The following is a 20,556-nucleotide window of genomic DNA, read 5'->3' on the forward strand; positions in this document are numbered from 1 at the left end:
ATATGAGAGGTTCTGAAAAGCAATCTATACACCTATCCATTGAGTACATCTGGCAGTCAAGTTGACAATTTGAATTTCCCAGACCCTAGTTAGCACCAAAGTAGCACCTTAAAGCTGCAGCACTGAGGCTATTGCACACTTTCCAGGGCACAAAAAGAAAGGCCAGATCGGGGATACGGTGTGTAGCTTCCATGGCCCCAATCTGGGGAAAATGGAGGTGGCTGCAGGCCGCTCCTTCAGGGGCAGTCTGCACAGCCTCTAAGTTCTTACCACACAAATAGTATTAGTCTTAATGCCTGGTACCTACAGGGGAAAGCTGTGAAAGACCACCCATCCATATAGCCAGCTCTGAGTTTGATGGACCAAGGATCTGACGCAGTATAAGGCAGTTTCCTATGCCCTATCCATGAAATCCATGACAGAATCCAAAAATCTTTTCAACTATTCCTTTCTGTTTCCATTCATTATGGAGTGTTTCTGGTATCTTCTCTTTTTAAAGCATGACTTTTAATACCCACAAAGACTCCCAGAGTTTAACAGGTTGCTTTAATTGTTTTCTTCAATAGGGAACAACTGAAGGTGCATCAACCCTGTAGAAATAATGCAGTTTGATTCTACTTTAAGAGCTGTAATGCCATCCAATGGAATCCTGGGATTTACAGTTTTACAAGGTCTTTAGTCTTCTCTGCCAAAGAGTGCTGGTGTCTCAAAAAAACAAACAAACCCTACAAATCCCAGGATTCTGTAGGATGGAGCCATGGCAAACTGGTGACAAACTGCAATATTTCTACAGTGTAGATGTCCCCCTGAGAAGTAAACCCAGAAACTAGCCAACATGGTGAATAAGAGGTTGAGGACCAAGGCCAGGGTGTTGTTTATTCACTTCCTTGTTAGCGACTTGCTGGGGCCAACTCAAGATGTTTTGCTGCCTGAGGCAAAGAATGTTTGCCATCCCACTCATGTGAAGAAACCTCCTAGACAAACAATTGAATCTGTAATACCAACAATAGGAGAGCATTCTCTATCACACTTGTGAACAGTAAGCTAGCTTCTGGGGCTAAGTTAGGTGTAGAGCAAACTATGGGAAACACACATCTCTTGTCTCCAACATTTTGGCACTACTCCACATCTGCTACCTTCGAAGACTGCCAAATAGTGGAGCTGAGCTTGTTGTTTTGTGTTCAGTAAGGAAGGGGAAGAGAGCCAGTGCAATTTAGCCATTTGAGTGGTTAGACTAGGAATCTGGGAGATCAGGGTTTGAATTCCTCCTCAGCCCTGGAAACCCACCAGGTGTCCTTGGGAAGTCACATGGTTTCATCCTCAGAGGAAAGCAATGGCAAACCTCCTCTGAACAAATCTTGCCATGAAAACCTCATGATAAATCCACCTTAAGTTTCCCATAAGTCAGAAACAACTTAAATGCACACAACAGGGAAAAGAAAGTCCATTCTCCATGCTCACTGAGTTCAACAGGATGCACATTTGTGAACTGCTTTTGTTTTCAAGAATATCCAGGATGCATTGTGACAAATTTGTTTGGCTCTGACCAAACAAATTACATTTTTGCTTTTATAGTGTAGCACAATGACATTGGGAGAAGGTGGGAAAGTTGCCTCATGTAACCACAGGTACGAGGAATATATTCCTATGCACCATTTCATACCTATATTTGGCACTGTCAGAATCAGGAATCTGCAACAATTGTAGTTTATGCACTCTTGTGTGACCCACTGTAACTTCCATTAGAACAGGACAATTTGCTACAGACAGACCCTTTTTTAAAATGATGGCATTAAACTACTGGAACCTTAATATTATTTAGGTTTTATCGTAATGCAGTAAAAATCACCCACTGTTACAACAACCTTAAAACATATGAATTAGGCTATTTCGGTAACCTTTAAAGATGTGTTATTCTTTGTCATATTACTGAATCATAAAGGGGCTAGTTACCTCTAAGAGGTTTAAATTTCCTATCTATTAAAGTAATACTAGCAATCTGGTTTTTTCCTAGGCTATTGAGGAAAGGTTAGAATGAAAATTGGACTTTAGGGAGTACCTTCTATTCCAAGAACAGGCTGAAAACATCTCAGCTGCAGAAAGCAAAGTCAGGTTCTCTTTACAGAGCAGTTATCAAGGGAAATGACTGGTGATAACTTTATTGATTAAAGCAGCTCCAAAAAATTCAAACTTTGGCCAGTCTGAAGCTATTCTGCAGTCAGACAATTTCAGAGGTTGCAGTGGCAGCATGAAGACAGCAAAAGACTCTAATGGGCTTTATCAAACACAGATGGGGATTTACAGTGATTTAATGATGCAGTTAATTTTATATTTAAGTGCAATACATAAATGGACCTGAACATTTTATGATATGAAAGTCATGATGCTGGCTTATGTTATTACCCAAGTACAAACTAACATATGCAACAAATCTCACATACATACACACACAGACGGGCAACCCTACATACTAGAAAGAACTGCCAGGTATTTTCTCAAAACAGGAACAATTAAGGCTGTATCTTTAAGCCATCGCTTGGAGCTCTGTGTGACAGACGTATCTCTTATATGGGGAAAAATACCTATACAAAATTTATACATCAGCCTTGAATAACATAGGTGACAAGTTAGGCATATAAAGAATATTCTCAAACTTTCTTGTCCTGATTGAGGTCCAAAACACAGTGCAGTTTGAGACCACTTTAACTGCCCTGGTTCAGTGCTGGGGAACCCTAGGAATTGTAGTTCATTGTGCCCCAGAGCTCTCTGACAGAGAAGTGTCCCACAAAACTACAGTTCCCAGAATTACCTAGCCTTGAACCAGGGCAGTTAAAGTGGCCTCAAACTGGATTATTTCTGAAGTGTGTTTTGGACCTGAGAAAATATGCTTTGACATCTTGTTATATAGCCGGTGGGGAAAACAGTTAATCCCATAACCCATTTTTTCCCCATTTGGGGAATTTTAGTGAACATTTCCCACAGGGTTTTAATTTTAAAAATTATTTATTCGGTATATTTCTATATTGCCTCCTAGCTGCAAGAGCTCCTGAGCTGATGGACAAATAAAAGCAATTAAAATAACACAAATGATTTTTAAAAACCACACACACTGAAATACTTTTTAAAAAGTCTGAAAACAATCCTAAAATACATTTCAAAACGGTTGTTGTTGTTGTGTGCCTTTGTTTTCAACTTATGATGACCCTAAGGCAGGAGTTTCTTGGTAAGATTTATTCAGCTGCCTTTGCTCCACGGATCTCTGGGGCTTGTCTGCCACTGATTTAAGCCATGTCTTCAAGAAGTGAATGGCCTGTTCAAACTCTTAACAGGTGAACATTTTGTTGCAGGCTGCACCAAAGATTTCAATGCAAAGCATCTGAAAACTAACACAGAGTTTGGAAATAACTAGTTAAAGAGTTATGTTTTGAGTAGTTACTTCTTTTGGCCTACAAGGCTTAGCAAGTTAATATGTTGGTTAACAGCACATGCTACCATACCTTGGAAATATCTAGTTATGTATTAGTTTTTCCCCTTCTGGCAAAAAAGGCTTCACTAGTAACACTTAACTTTCTGTGGTGCAAGGGTTGAACTTGGGACCCCTGGACTTTGCATCTAAAATGTGTTGTCTCATATTGATCTAATTCTAGATAAGGGGGAAGGAGAAGAAGCACTTATTCAGTAGTTACAAAAAAGATAAAAATAAAGTCCACATATGCTCAGAAGCAACCAGGATATTTTCCACCCTTAATTCATAGACTGATCTCTGTAGTCATTTCAAACTATGCTAGATCAGTGTCCTCTAGAATGAAGACATCATTCCTAATTAACATTTTTCAATCCAAACAAACAACCCACTTCATCTGAAGAATGAATGAACAGCATACATGTTAATTGGTAGAACTACGAGGGGCAGGGAAGAAAAGGTCATTGCAAATTTAAAGGTAGAGATTGTTAGATTCTATGCTTTAGGATATCCTTCTAAAACCTAGCTGTTTCTAATTGTTTTGCACTACAAATCACCATCCCTAGCCATAGATTATGAGGATGTGCAGACCAGTGCAGAAGGCACTTTAAAAAAACTGCAAAAGGTTTACTTTTGAAGGAATCAGCAATAAAATGCCTTCTAAGGGGCACCAGTGACACCTAAACATGACATTCTCTGTAAATCCCATGGCTTCTTCTTAACACTAACAAATGACTTAATGAACTAAAACTTATGATTAATGCAACAACATAAATATCTACCCAATTATAAATATCATTGATGGCCAAGAATCAGTGTTTAATTTTTAAAATTTAACACTGAGTGAAAGAGAATGAAACAAAACTTTGTCTACCACTACATTATGGAATGGTTCTGGGTCCTGCAAGAAAGAATCTTAGTAAAACAGTGAAAATCTCATCACTATAGTAGTAATTTGACATGTCATAATGGTTTAGACTATGACTCTGGAGGGCAGGGTTTGATTTCCAGCTTGGCCATGAAACCCACTGGGTGATTTTGGGCAAGTCACTGTCTCTCAGCCTCAGGGGAAGGCAATGGCAAACCTCCCCTGAACAAATCTTGCCAAGAAAACACCAAAGGTATGCCTTAGGGTTACCATAAGTCAGAAACAACTTGAAGCAAACAACAACAGCAGCAGCAGCAGCAGCAACAACAACAACAACAACAACAACAACAACATAGTAGCAGAAAAGGTTCTCACTGTTTGTATTCTAAAAAAAAAAATAACCTAAATGTTGGGTTTCTGTTTCTTATGTAGTTCCTGTACTCTTTGCCTCTGCAGCAACTGGGCCTGTGCCTACTAAGTGTTTTCCTCAAAATCTTCTCACTGCTTATGAAATATATTTTTCTGTCTTTAGGATATTTGAGAGCTGTTGTTGTTTGGGAGTTCACCAGGCCCTTCAAACTGAGATTAATGGATTAATGGATGGCAGTGCTCAATTTTGACTATCTCATTACCAGAAAGATAACAACAGATTGGAACGAGTTTGGAAAAGAGTGGCAAAAACAGCTCAGAATGCTCAGGGATTGATTTGTGAAGGCAGATTACAGAAAGTGAAATATATATCTTAACTACAAGATAACCAGGAGGAAAAAAAATCAAGAAATCTGTCTACAAATAACTGACAAGAGACAAACTTTATATAAGACTAAGCAGCATTTTGGGGAATACTAACCTGAAAAATCAGAGATGATGTGATTACATTTATATAAGAAAAAAGCAATTATTTCTACCAAGAAATACTTTAAAAAGTCATCTTTTTAAAATTTGTTTTATTGGAGGAATTTCCCCTATTATTTTTTAATATCTATCTAGCTATGATCCATTGTTGTAGAGAAATAGATATGCAATCAAATAAGCACACAGAATACATAGAATTTCAGGAAGATGGAGATCTTGTCAATTTCCCTCCAGTCATATCAAAATAAGATAAACAAATCATGAAAACCTGTGGAAAACACAGGGTTTGGTCTTTGAAGCCACCATGGTAACTGGGGCTGCTGCTACACTGCAGAATTGATGCAGTTTAACATCACTTTAACTGTCATAGCACAATCCTAGGAAATCCTGGGATCTGTAATTTGTTTTGGCTCCAGAGCTCTCTGACAGAGAGGGCTAAATATCTCATGATTTTACAATAAAGTTTATAATTTAAAAAAAAAGAAATTACAAATCTCAGAATTCCACAGCATTGAGCCATGGCAGTTAAAGTGGTGTCAAACTCATTAATTCTTCAATGTAGATGCAGCCTGAAGGTAGACTTCAAAATTCATTTTATTGAAATAAGCCCCCTCCGCAATTTCTGACGTGTTACAGTTTTACAATGTTTAGGAACATGCCTGCAGCAGCAAAACTGAAGGAGGGAGGTGGAGCACTACCCAGCCCAAATAAGAATTCTGGCCTCCCAATGAAATTTTCCTTCTCTCCCCAAATTTCTAGTATGAGAGCATGAGACTCTGAAAAATGTCCACACCCAGAACTCCTGTATTTGTTCTGTTAGCATCCTTTTGGTAACTTTACCTGCCGCTTTTCTTTGGACTGTTACTGTTGTTGTGTGCCTTTAAATGATTTCTGAATTATGGCAACTCTTAGACAAACCAGAGACAAGGATTTCAAAATCCGGGTGTTGTTTGTCAGATGCATTGGCGTGAAAGAGAAATAATGAAAAAAATAATCAGAACGGAAAGCTCCTCTGTACTTTTGGAATTTAACAAAAGTAAAAAGGAGCTAGTTTTGATTACTTTGCGTTCAGGTTATTTTTGCATTTTTTTCTCTCTTTCGTACAAACATAGTCTGAAAAATAACTTGTAAATGTGAGGTTTTTTCAACTTTCTGTTCAGGTTAACCCCAAACATCATCTGAAAAACAACCTGCAAATGTGGGTTTTCAGTTTAAATTTAATTTCTGCACAGGATTCATCCCATGTGATAAACTCTTTTATCTGTACAGTATTTTCAAATGTTTAACTGAAGTAGCTCCAATTCTAGAAAATTGTGCAGGGAAGGAAAATTTTAACCGCTCTGAGTCCCAGTTCTGGGAAAAGAGTGGTATACAAATAATAATAATAATAATAATAATAATAATAATAATAATAATAATAATTTTATTGGGCCAATATCTTGTTTGGGATGGCAATGCTCTCACTCCCACCCCCACCCCCCACTATACCCCAATTCTAAGCAAAAGTGTTGAAAAGTATTAGCACAAAATGCCTAGAGATAAATGTCTGTTCCTGATGGGAAAGCCGAGCAAGCACTGCTGGATATATGCAGAAACCTGTTAAGCTTCAAATATGAAGAACACATACTCTCTCTCTCTCTCTCTCTCTCTATATATATATATATATATATATATATATGAGTAAGGCCCTCAACAGATCAGTGATAAAGGCTGGCATCAGGGCAGAGTGTGGGCATAGCGACCACATACCAGCCGCCCTGATTCCATCCCTATGTCAGCATCAAGTCGTGCACTCCACCACACTGTGGGAAGCGTCACGCCATGTCTTTGGCACAATGTGTAGATGCGCTGTGCCAAAGAGCCATGGAAGAGTGCTGGCAGCAAAAAGGGTGCCGTTTCGATGACACAAAAAGGAGCCACTTTTTGCGGCTTCTTTTTGTGTTGGGTTGGGGGAGTGGTGTGCAGTTGCCAAGTCTCCAAACCCAGCGCTTCCAGGGACGGTGCAGAGCCGCCTCTCAGAGGCCGTCTGCTGATCCCCTAAGTTAGTATTATGGTATATAGTAATAATGTAGTCTCTCTTAAATTTGACATAATATAGTGCCTTAGCATGGCTTCATCTGGCAGGTAGCACTATTACAGAGTTCTCCAAATATTAGTCAATGTGTGTGTGAAAGGAAGAGACAGAAAGAATGACTTTGGTTAAGTATTGCACATGCATTATGAATATTGTCCATGTAGCATAAAACGGGCAGGTGTGTACAAGAATGGTACTGTGTATAATAGTAACTGTAATAGTAATGATGATGATAATGTATGCCGTCCATATCCATGGGTTTTTTATCCACAGATTCAACCATCCATGGCTTCAAAATATTTTAAAAATATATAAATTCCCAAAACAAACCATGATTTTGCTATTTGATATATGGGACACTATTTTACTACACCACTGTACTTAATGGGACGTGAACATCCAAGGATTTTGGTATCCACAGGACTTCCCAGAACCAAACCCCAGCAGATACCAAGGGCCACTGTAATAATAGTTATTTTTTGCCCACATCTCTCTATGGATCGAGACAGAGAACAGATTGAAATACCACAAGAAATAGACATATAACACAATAAAAAACAGAAACACCAGTTGAAAATTTGTAATCAGTTAAAAGATCATAAGTCTGTTAAAATGCATACATATTTTAAAAAATCAATTCAAAATTTAAAATTCTCATAATTTAAAAACTGTTTGGATAGGCCTGCGAAAAGAGATTGGTCTTTCATGCTGTTTTACACTCATACAGTGTATCAAGCTGCACTATTTCTTCTGGCAGGCCATTCCACAATTTGGGGTCAGCTGAACTGAAACAGCTGGTTAACAGCTGCCAGCCTAGTCCTGGCTGACTGAAGTAAATGTCCCCTAGAAGTCCTGAGTCAGGGAGCAACAAACATTTATCCATGTGGTTTTACAAGTGCCCAGTGTCTCATCTGAGCCAGCTCTTCCCAACTACAGTACCATATCAAGGATTTCTAACTCTAGATGGTATTTCACAAGTATGCCACCAGTGTAATAGTAGCAGCTGAGGGCCCAGTTTAAGTGGGATACTGGGCCTGTGAAATGTTCTTGTTATCCATCTGTCATGATGATTCAGTTGAGCTTTAGATATTATGTATGTGGATTCTTTAGCATCAGAGGAGGGAAGCCATCCCTGTCCTGTGTATTATGAATCCATGCTAGCAATAATCCAGGGCCAACTTTTAAAAGGCCCTACCTGTGTGGGTTAGCTGCTTGTGCAAATTCATGCCATTCTTCTTTCCACAGAAGGGAAGCAGAAGTCTTGCAGCTGTGATGGTACATTGTCTGGTACAGGAGATTGTGTGCAGGTAGAGTGGGCCTGCCACATTGTTGGGCTAGCTACAGTGGCTGGGAACATTCACCATTTGCCTCACCCCATATTATTCAGTGGAGGTGAGTGTCCATGGATGTACTGAATAATATGGGGCTTATTTTTCCCCCCTATGCATGAACCCCCTAGAATTTAACCTCTATGGATGGGAAGGGTCAACTGTATTTGTCTCTTCAACACTGAAGAATCAGGTGACTGATTCCTAAAATGTTTATAAAGAATTCTTACCTGGTGAGGTTCAATGCCCATTTCTGTCAAGGCTGACTGGAAGAACATTTTGGCTGGCTTTCCTACCACTTCTGATTGGATATCACAGGCGTACTAGGAGACAGGACAAATGAACTTTGAAGTCACACAACTTAAGTTTTTGAATAATTTGCACAATGAAAACTTAGTCATAAATATGAAAATGTCCTTGTTTCATGGGACACCCATGATGGTCTGCTCTGCCACACTTATATTTCTGTATTTAAGGGGGAACATCCTTCTATGAATATCCTATGTCTGCCAGTAAAATAGCAAGACCCACATTTGTATCTTATTCTTTGGACTAACATCACTAACATCACATATGAACACTAAAATATTAAAAATGGATCTTACATGAGTCTGTCTGCAAGTATTTTGATGACAACCCAGTAATCAGCAAGAGCCATCATGGCTTTGTCAAGAACAAATCTTAACAAACTAATCTTGTATCTTTTTTTTAAACAGGTCATTAGTTTAGTAGATAGTGGGAATGCTGTGGATGTCATTTATCTGGATTTCAGCAAAGCATTTGATAAACTCCCTCATGATAAATCCACAAAATGGATCCATAATTGGATGGAAAACCATGCGTAAAGAATCATCATCAGTGGCTGTGCTTCAAACTGGAAGTAGGTCTCAAGAAGAGTGCTGCAGTGTTCTGCTCTGGGGATGTTGCTCTTCAATATTTTTGTCACTGATTTAGATTATGGGATGGAGGGAATCTTTATCAAATTTCTGGATTTTACAAAACTGGAAAGGGTTGCTAGCACACTGGATGATGGAACATAATTCAAAAGCACCTTGATAAATTAGAAAATTGGGCTGAAAGTAATGAAATGAAATTCAATAAAGACAAATGCAAAATTCTACATTTAGGGCACAAAAACCAAATGCAAAGGTTTAAGATAGGGGATACTAGGCTCAGCAGTATTACATGCAAGAAGGGCCTTGGGATGAGTGTTGATCATAAGTTGAACATCAGCCAGCTTTGGTTCATGATGCTGCAGCTAAGAAGGCAAGTGGTATTTTAGCCCACATTAATAGAATCATAGCTTCCAAGTCAAGGGAATCAATGTTCCCACCATAGTCTGTACTGGTCAGGCCTCAGCTGGAGTATTGCAGTTCTGGGCATCTCATGTTAAGAAAGATATAAACAAATTGGAGAGAGTTCGGAGAAGGGCAACGAGGATGATAAGAGATATGCAGAACAAAACATATGAGGAGAGGTTGAAAAAGCTGGGCATATTCAGCTTGGTGCAGAGAAGACTAAGGGATGACATGGTCACTCTCTTTGAACACCACAAGGGCTGCCATGAAGAGGAGGGTGCAGGCTTGTCTTCTGCTCCCTCAGAAGGTAGAACCAGGTCAAATGATTTTAAGTTATTGGAGGTAGATGTTCAATTGAACATCAGAAGGAATGTCTTGATAATGAGAGCACTTCAGCAATGGAACCAATTGCTTAGGTGTTTGGGAGTCTCATTTTCTGGGTGTCTTAAAAAGAGGCTGGGCAGCAAACTATTTGGGATGCTTTAGGTGGAGAGCCTGAATTGAGCAGGGAGTTGGACCTGATGGCCCATAGTGCCCCTTCCAACTATATGGTTCCATGAAAGAAAAGAGAGATGTGGCCAGGACAATGAGGTTCATATAAGGCCATGAACCTGTCCTAGAAATTTTGAAAACATCTCAGTTTAAAAAGACTTCCTCTCTTCTCACTGTTTGCTCTGCCCCTTGCTTTATGAATCTCATTTTAAATCCTTGAGTTTTCAGAGTAAAAAGAGAAGAGATTGGAAAATTTACTTTTTGGACTACAACTTCCAAAATCTATTGGTTAGTATGGCCTCTGGCCATGTTGGTTGGAGGAAATCTGGGACCTATAATCCCAAAAAGTGTAAATACATTATTTCTGTTTTTGATTTCAACAGACTTAGAGGGATTGTTGTTGTTATTGTTGCTTGGTAGGTATGTTAGGATGGGGGTCATAACTACTGCATTAGTATTGAGGGAGTCTGGAACTTGGGACCTCAGGCAGGCTTCAAGGACTGCCAATTCCTGTTCTAGTATAAAGTATTTGTATCTAAACAGAAGGTTGTATGGTACAGCACTTAAGCCTTGTATTCTTTTGAGTTATACCTCTAATGCCTTCATGTACACTCCAACATCGAGTTTCAGACCATCAGTTTCTTTATAATAGCGTCTGAAAATGAAAAAATTCAAATGTAAGCAGAAATTGAGCTTGTTTCTCCCTGATACAAGATAGCAATTTGTCTTTTATAAGCAGCAGAATTGGCACTGTAGGCAGATCACAGAATGAAAATTAAACTAGATGTAACAAAATGTCACAGGCAAACTTCAACAGTCAAGGAACACACACACAGTCCTCAGAGGTTCATTGTACTGACATCCTGTGGTTTTCAAAATGACCATACCAGATGCAGAGAAGATGAGGCAAAGGCAGTGGTGGGTTCGTTGTGAAGAGATCTGCAAGAGACATCTTTCTTTAAAATAAACTTTTATTCAATATAACTTTACAAAACACAATAGAACAAAATAAAATTTACATCCTGAGAGCATGACGTAGCAAATCATGAAATACACACATATATGAACAGACTTGTATCTATAGCCTTCAATTTAAGCTGTCATTCCAAAGACCCACATGAGAACTGGGTGGCTGAAGATTATCTCTGTTTCTGTTTATAAAAGAAATAAATGGAAATCAATCTGAATTCAAGTGTTCCGTGCCTTTTTTTGTTAGTCTATCAAAACCACATCCCCCACATCGTTCAGAGCACCCTCCTGCATATACACATCATTAACATGTATGTCCTTATATGTGAAGCGGCCCTTACTATTAGCATTTCATTGACTGAATCAAACCAGGAATGCAAGGTCTGGAGTATCCTGTCTAGGCTTGACAAAACAATTCTAACCATTTTCTTTGGAAATGCTAAGATGGGATTTACTTTCAAGTAACCATGCTTAGCAATAAAAAGTAACAATGAATTTTCTTCAGTAAATGTTCAGAATATTATTTAATAGGTTTCCCATTTTTAAAGAAATTGTGAGAAACCCAGTCTAATGCAACTGCATTCTTTTAGCCTCTATAGACGGACAGGTAGAGGAAAAAACTGTGTAAGATAAGCAGTCAGATAAGATTTTATGCTTTATCCTTCTACCATTTTCGATTATTCAGCACAGCCTCTCTTTAAAATGACCACTTGACCTTTGCTAGAACAGCTATTAACCTTCTATAGTCTAGCGTAAACAGCTTAATTTTCTGACAGTGGCATGACAGAAGAAATTACAAAGCCAATTCCCATTCTCTGCCTAAAACAGATGCTAAATGTAAATCACTCCATTTTCAAAAGGAGAACATTCTGCTCCAGTAACTCCAAGGCTCCAGGTTTCTAGAGAGGACTCTAAAATTTTAGTAGAAAGAGATTCACTTATTTGAAGTGAGGTTGAAGAAGTGAGCACCGCGAACACTTGTATGCTTCATATAATGCTGCTGATAGCACATGAAAAAAAAATGCATGCTACCACTTCCTTTATTACCTAGTACTACACATGCACTGTTTTCAATCAAGAAAAATTCATTTGGCTTTTTTTCTCACAAGACAATTACAGATTGTTTTCTTTTGGACTCTCCTATAAGTGCCAATAAAATCATCTTAAACATCCATTACAAAGCTTGTGTATTTTTGCAAAATTTATTTCATTCAGATCAGCTTTCATAGACCCACACATCAGATATTACGCACAGAAAGCCAGCAGTAAACTGTAGTTCCTCCATTAAGCCTCTCTTTCCCATCTCATCCAGTACTGCCTGTTATGAACTGAAACAACTCCAGAAGCTCAGCTAGAAATCACCAGCTTTGTGCATGTATGTGCCTCTTGACTATGGTGACCCTATGAATATTATAGGGTTTTCTTAAGCAAAGAATACTTAGAGATGGTTTCACTAGTTCCATCCTCTGAAATACAGTGCAGTGGTATCCATTGGCAGTCTCCCATCCAAGTACTAACCAGAGCTGACCCTGCTTAGCTTCCAAGATTGCATATATAGTTTAATGCTGAGCTAAATGGAATCCCACCCCAAAATAAAGGTTGGAAGATTCTGGAAACTGTAGCCCTTGGCCAAAATCCAATAGCTAACCCCAATTAGATCTGATACTTTGAACTACTGAAATTAATGTAAGTGCTGACCTACCCTGAAGTAACTGAATCAATGAGTTTACTCTAGCTGAGACTAGCAATAGGATTTAGAATCTAAAAATTAAAATTTTAAAGTTCAGAGCTGTACTTTCCCACATAATGTGCAATGTTGTACTTCTAAAGAAGTGAACATTTACACTGTTTTTCTGGACTCCAGGATACTGGACTGATATATTGTTAAAAGAAGGTTATCGTCAAGGAGTCTACAGTAATGTAGACATGCTTATACAGTTACATTATCCCCAAAGCAAACATGTTACATAACAGCATCTTATTTGTTACTTGAAAACATTTGGGTGAATTTAAAAACACACAGGTCAGAAAACTGAAACAACCAAAATTTAGCAAAAGAAGTGAAAGGAAGTTGAGAAGCAAGCAAAGCTGGTCAACCTACAGCAGCATGTAGGTTGTATTTCCAGTATTTGGAGAACTGTATAATGGTTCAACTTACCCTTTTCCTAAAGAAAGCAGAACTGGATTCTCCAGACCAATGAGAACTCTGAAGGCATCATTAAGATTTTTGTAAGAAAAGTTGTCAGCTGCATCACCGATCACCACACAGTTTGGGCTTGCCTTATCAATGCCATCAAATTCAGGGACAACATCTAAAAAAATCCCAAATATAGGCACATTTGAATTAAAAAAGTTCCTTTTAGAAAGGTTTTTTATACATATTTGTTTCCACATCTTCTATCTAGCTGAGTTTTTTCTTAGCAGTATCAGGATTAGGATGATGGTGAGGGGGTGCTGCAGAAACACAGATTTTCTCATGGGATTGCAGAAGATGTCTACAACAATGCAATAAATAACACTTGTGTTGGGAAACAGTGGGATTCTGCTCTATCTGAATCCCTACAACATGCCAGTTAAAAAGTAGCTTCCTCCAAAATCTGTTACTGAGCATGCATGAACAGCAAAATACAGAGGAAGGGGACAGCAGATAAACCAGCTAGCCCCCAATATGTTAAAAACAAACAAACCCATAGATTTGGCCACTAAAATGAAAATCGTAAGAAAGGAGGTTGTTAAAGTCATCCTTTGATATATTTTGGCATTCAGAAGCCTTCAAATAGTCTCCACAAGGTTCAAGATGTTTTTGTTTACTTATGCAAGGTTTACCTAAACTGGTTGTTTCATTTCACACATGCATATTGTTAGTTCTGAACAAAGTGTTTACAGAAAGATGTGTAACTGTTCTTCTTTTTTGTGATGTATATACGTATTCTTTTCATGCTATTTTTGCCCTTGATACCAATTTTTTTTGTTAAAGAAGTAAAGCCCTAGAAGGTATCGACTGCATTAACTACAGTATGTATAACTGTATTACAAGCTTTCAAGCAATCATAAATTTGATCCTTCATTTTGATAAATGGATGCAAACTGATTGGACTGCATTAATCCTATCCTTCATAGAGTTATACATTCCAACTGCTATTCAAATTATCTTGTATTTTGTGGAAAGCCTTAAGAGAAAAAGAAAAAAAGGCCAAATTATTATATTTCATATATCCACAGAGAATTCCATTCTCCACGAGTTAATCTCATGTAGCCAAAGTAGCAGCATCTTATTGACATTAGTTATCAGCCGGCTTGGGGTAAGGGACACAAACTTTTGATGAAGGAAAAATGTTTCTTAAAAATAAAATATTAAAGTTGGGGGGGGGGACCCATGTGCTTAGTGGGCACAGAATTATGACTGCTACAAGAAAAGGAAGCAGAAAACAGAAAGAGAGATATCATGCAAGTGAATATCCTAAAGATCGGTATTGCTAACTGGCATTGTGTACAGTTTACACAGGAATAATTGTTGTAGATCTGACTCTTTTTTAAATCACAAAATATAATGGAAGAACACAAGAAAGGACAATTAAAAATCCAAGACAACCAATACCTCATATCCCAACAGCAAGTTGCAGCATATCATTTTGGGGACTTTGCACAAGGCTCTCTTTTCAGACAATCTAAGTGTGATGATAAAATTCTCAAGCTGTAGTAAAATGATGCTTTATGCCCATGCAATGCAACCTTCCCCCACCGAGTGTTTCTTTGCTAGTGTGCCACGATTTCAGGTCAGGTCATAAGCTACAGGGCATCTCAAAATGTAGACACTTGATTGTTGGGAAACCAAGCAAATGTACCTGCAACATGGCGAGCAGACATTTGAAATCGTCTTGACACCACAAATGTGCAGTTCAGCACTTTAGTTATGTCCAGGGATACAACTTAAGAGCAAAAGTATATATCACAGTTTTCCCAAAAGTGACGCTTTGGATTTTCAAGATAAATTGACATATCTGAAAATGTGGCCTTGTGGGTACTTGGAAAAAAGGACACAGGATGGAAGAGGATCAACAATAATGCTGAAAGTAGAAAACACTTTATTAGAGAACACAGTATGCCCATGGATTCAGGTGTCATGAATACATAAAATACACCAGATCAGTTATTGTGAGAAACTTGTGCTTGGAATCAATCACCAAAATAAGCATGTGCAAAGGTACTGCTTTTCTTTTAAAAAATATATTCAAAGTTGGGCAATATATCTCATCAACTGTGCAAGTGTTCACAGGTAAAATTATAATTCAGATTCTGTATGAGGTTCTGCTATGTGCTTACGACAAACATTATCCCTTTTGAAATTGTATACACTAGATTTTTAAGGTTCATAACTGGAGTTCCAACTGGAGTCTGCCTCATGTAACTTTGTGGCTAGAGGCAGGGCAAGCCTCTGTAGAGCTCATAGATGGGTGTACAATTTAAACTTCTATTTGATGTTCATGGCCCTCTTTTTAGATATACAGAAGTTGAGAGCAAGTGTGGTCTAATGGTTTTAGTGTCGGATTAGGAGATCAGGATTCGAATCCATGCTCAGCCATGGAAACCCAATGAGTGACCTTGGGCGAGTCACACTTTTCCATCCCCAGAAAACCCCATATTAGGTGTGCCTTAGGATCATCATAAGTCAGAAGGCACACAATAGCAACATATAAAAGTTAAAGCTACTATCTAAGAGCATATTTGGAGCAGAATAATGAACTATATTAATATTAATTTCATTCTCCTCTTACACTTTGGCAATATCAAGAAGCTAGTGGCACATTTTAAGAAAAGAGGAAGACTACACTACAGTTGGAGTGATTCGGTCAAGGAAGTCATAGCCCTGAGTTTGAAAGACCTTGGTTGAGCAAGGCAGAACATTTGACGACCAGGGATCTTGAAGACTTCTCATTCATAGGATCATTATACATAGTAATTGACTTCATGGTAAATAAAAAGGTGACACATTCTGAATAATCACTGAAGGTTTTGTAAACCTTGGGTTATAAAAGATGGATGTGGGCATCAGGAATCAGCACGCTCCTCTCACCCCTCTTCTCTCTGTGTTACACAAAACACCTCGGTTTGTATTTAGCTTCTTGACTTTCCACTCATTCCTTCTGTCATGCACCAGCTTCAGCACAAATATCTCAGTTTCCACAAAGCCTGTGCTCCACATTATGTCAACAATAGGAAACACTGGCTTAATAATGGTTAGCAGACCAGGAAACCAAGCCAGGGTCTGCCAGGATCTTCACACAGAATCTGACATATAATGAAACTAATATGAGCTCTATCACTATGCCATTTCACAGACTTGAGTGGTTTTCTGAACTGGGTCATTCATATTCAGAACTTATTTCTCCCCTTTATACCCCATTTTTACCATCATTTTGAGCCACTGCCTCTTTTATTTGACTTCCCACTCATTTTCTTTTGCCTGAATTTGATAATGTTTCTTCCTTCAAGTTTCTATTTTAATGTGCAGATTCTGTAGGGTATATTCCTACATATCTTCTTACCATCACCCTAATTAAATCTCTGTTTCTCTGAGGGACACATATCCATAAAGGCTTGAACATTTCTATCTATTCAGAAATCAGAGTTGTTATTGTTAAACTTGAAAGGATGGATTTATTTTAAACAACATTGTACACACACCCTGGTTAAACCTAACCAATTTACGTGACGTGAAGGATTAATGTAATGAGCACCAAATACAACCATGTGTTTTTGTTTAAATCTCTCAAACTAAATCAATTGAGTCTTTCATTTGCAGCTTGATGGACCAGATGCACCTGACTGTTAGCAGTCCAGCTGAGGCCCTCAGACCTCAATCTTTAGGGATTTTCATGTTAGCAAAGTGATCAGCTATCCCTTACTGTGGGTGGACACATAGCTAAGAAAGAGGCTTGGCTGGACTGGATTTGCAAAAGAATTCAACACAGAGAGGACAGGTCACAACAAACTCTTAGACTTGGGAAAGCTAGTTCTTGAAATATCATGGGCAAAGGAGATAAGAGAAAGACATGTCTAGGACCTAAAATGCAGGACAGGCAATGGGCTAGTGTGAAGAAAAAGAAAAGAAAATCATACTGCAGGTATAAAGATAAGGCTATACTGAGCTTTAAATACAGACAGGGAAATTGAGGAGGAAGAAGGTTCTCCATAAGACAACAACTGTTACACTGCTCTATGCAATGATTTTGGGAGGAATTAAAATATTACAGTAAAAAACCAGAAAAATTACAACACAGAAGGAAATAGCAGGCATCTCAGAAATCTCTGGCATTGGAATAGATAATGTATCTGCGCACCCAGCCTACCAATAAGCTTGCTCAGCATGGCCAGTGTTAAGAGCCTGTGGAAGTTGTCGTTTAAAACACCCAGAAGGCCATAGGTTCTGTATCCCAACAAAAACACTCATCTTGCCAAGTGAATTCATTTGGGGATGAAGTTTGATATTAGTGTACATTATTGTGATATTTCATAAAGCAAAAGGGATGCATTCTTATTTCAGGACTAATTGGACTCATTTAAATGTTTACCTTGATGGTCCATCTTCACTGCTATACCTTGTTTAAGAAACCGTTCATACAAAGGATCTCTATAAGTGAAAGAAAAGCGGCTACCACTGCTAATCTTGACAACACTTATGAAAGACAAGTATGAAATCTGACAGTCTGCTATACCTGTTCCCATGAAGGTTGCTGGGTCAGGATTATCCCAGAGATTTCATGGCCATGAGACCTGGGGACAATGGAGTTTATCGCATTGCTCTTTTCCCCGAGCCATGTGTGGGCTGAAATCTTTTAAACACAGGTTTTATCCCACTCCTCTATGCCCAGGCAGGAAGCTTCCGTACCTGTTGTGGATTGGGTATGGGATGCTTCCTGCCTGGGCACCAAGGAGTGCAATAAAAAGTTTCAGCCATGCCTGGCTCAGAAAAAAGGGCAGTGCAATAAACACCAACTCTTCATGACGTCCATGTATTTTCAAGACAACATGCTCATCCTGAGATTTATCTTCCTTAGACTAAGGAAAAGAAAGGAGGGTCCAGACTCTGAGACCTGAGAACCGTAGTCCTCACCTATCCATAAAAAATGGCCGAAAGCTCTTGCAGAAGCACATTTTTGGATTAAGTTTGTTTTCTTCTCAATACCCTAAATCAGACTTCACTAACCTAATGCTGTACAGATAGGTTGCTACCTGTTGGCTAGAGCTCATGAGCATCATAGTCTCACCCATCTGGAGAAGGCAATGAGAATGGAAAAACAGCACTACTGTGATCTGAAAACATGTCGACCACATTGTCCTTATGGAAGATGGCATAAAACTGGCCCACATTTCTATTTTCTGTTATATTCAGTGGTTTTTGAAATGCCTTCATTCTCCATCAAGATGATAGAATGCAGTATGTTCAGATTACCCCTTTATCCCATATTTGATAATAAATGTATATGTAGCATTAAAAACTAACAGACCATCATGGACAAGGAGGTGTGGCCTCAGGTGACGTTCTTTCAGAATTCGGCAGGCTGCTGGTGCTGGAGCTGTGACTTCATTCACTACAATGTCAAAGCCCAAACGCTGCAACTTTTCTACAAACTTTTCTCGAGTAGCTTGAGTTTCATTGGTGCAGAATTGCAGCTTCAGACCAGATGCCTTGATCCTGTCAGAGCAAAATGAGGAGACCTTAAAATTAGTCAGCTTTAGAAATCATGATTTAAAGGATCCATTCTGTCAAAGCATATGGCTGCTAACACATGTAAAAGAAGAGCTAGGTCAGAGGGCGCTGTTAGACATCAGATGCAAGGATTCCAATTGTAAAAATGTATTAGTTATTATAAAATTTTAAAATCTGACCTAAATCCAGCATTCCACTAAAGGATATCTACAAATGCAGTAGGACTTTCCTCTCCTCTCCTTTACCCTCAGACTTGATCTGGATGGATTTCCCAACCCTCCAGGATAGGTTTTTGAGTGTCCATGGGAGTGCAGAAGAGAAAGGGAATTTCTCTCTTCTGCTGACAGAAGCAGAGTAATGAGTAGATAACCAGCATGGAAATATATATACATGCAGGCTGACTGCCACAAGCATATTACAATTCAATGAATCAGTTCACCATTCAAATCCATGCACTATGATTATTAAGTTTAATATCATACCAAATCACAAGGTGTAATACAAAACCTTTTAAAATTCTGTATCTTTTATTAATAGCATTAAATGTTTTTCAATTACTCAAACATCATTAGTTTTCAATAAAATTTGAATTGGTACAATATATTGCAAACTAAGCTGAAGACTGAACAATTAGAATTCATATTCTGAGATCTGACATCACTGAATGCAAATCATGGGCCAAAACAGATGGTCCAAATGTGCCATGCTGGTGTCTATTTTAGGGTTAGAGACCACGCAGCAACCGCACGGTCCCTAACCCTAACACGGTGTGGCAGCGCTATAATGTCGGTGTCCCGTCCATACAGGTGCCACTATTGTGATGTAAGCGACGCATGGCGTCTGCACATCGCCGTGCATTGCATACATAATGAGTGCACCATTGTCGCACTTGTTACGTCTGCCCTGTGGCACTAAAAGAACCAGTTTTTTTCCGAGTTCTTTTTCCTCCAGAGGGAAGCCACACAGTTTGGCGGCTGCAGCTTCCCTTCAGAGGGAATTAGGCCACCAGCAGGCCACCCTTTTGGGGTGGTCTGTACCATGCCCATGTTCCCCCTTTGCTCTCTCTATCTTGAAGACTCAGAGACTTTTCAATCTTTTACACTCTTTTTAAATATACATTATTTACTGTGTTCTTGGGAGTTCTGGGCATAAAGCAACATTCTTAGTGTTGTGGGATGCTAGCACAGTCTGCAACCAACCAGCCATGTGTTATACTAATCTGAAACATGTAACTTTCTAGTTCCATCTATGACAGAAAATAAGAGCCTGTGGCTTTCCAGATGTTGCTGAATCCAACTCCCATTGTGCTTTGCCACTGAATTTGCTGGCTAGGACTGGTGGGAGCTGAAGTCCAACAACAGCTGGGGATACACAGGTTTTCTAATCCTGATCTATTACCATACAACTGCAATTTTTAGCAGTAAAGTCCAGTGAAAGTTCAAAAAGAACATGCGAATTCAAGTCACAATACAGAAACTGAAGATGCAATGTCACACAT

General features: G+C 38.8%; 1 protein-coding gene across 2 annotated transcripts in view; it reads right to left on the minus strand.

Annotated features, from left to right (window-relative positions):
* The window catches only part of LOC121926633 (phospholysine phosphohistidine inorganic pyrophosphate phosphatase), a 195,064-nt gene that overhangs the window by 153,113 nt on the left and 21,395 nt on the right, over positions 1–20,556 (minus strand). For both annotated transcript variants that reach the window (XM_042459772.1, XM_042459773.1), the window contains exons 2-5: positions 18,856–19,043; positions 13,506–13,659; positions 10,970–11,033; positions 8,819–8,911 (exon numbers count right to left, since the gene is read on the minus strand). In XM_042459772.1, coding sequence (XP_042315706.1) covers positions 8,819–8,911; positions 10,970–11,033; positions 13,506–13,659; positions 18,856–19,043 — 499 coding nt within the window. The remainder of the gene's footprint in view (positions 1–8,818; positions 8,912–10,969; positions 11,034–13,505; positions 13,660–18,855; positions 19,044–20,556) is intronic.

The sequence above is a fragment of the Sceloporus undulatus genome, chromosome 3 (genome assembly GCF_019175285.1).
Source record: "Sceloporus undulatus isolate JIND9_A2432 ecotype Alabama chromosome 3, SceUnd_v1.1, whole genome shotgun sequence".
In the NCBI taxonomy this organism is placed as follows: domain Eukaryota; kingdom Metazoa; phylum Chordata; class Lepidosauria; order Squamata; family Phrynosomatidae; genus Sceloporus; species Sceloporus undulatus.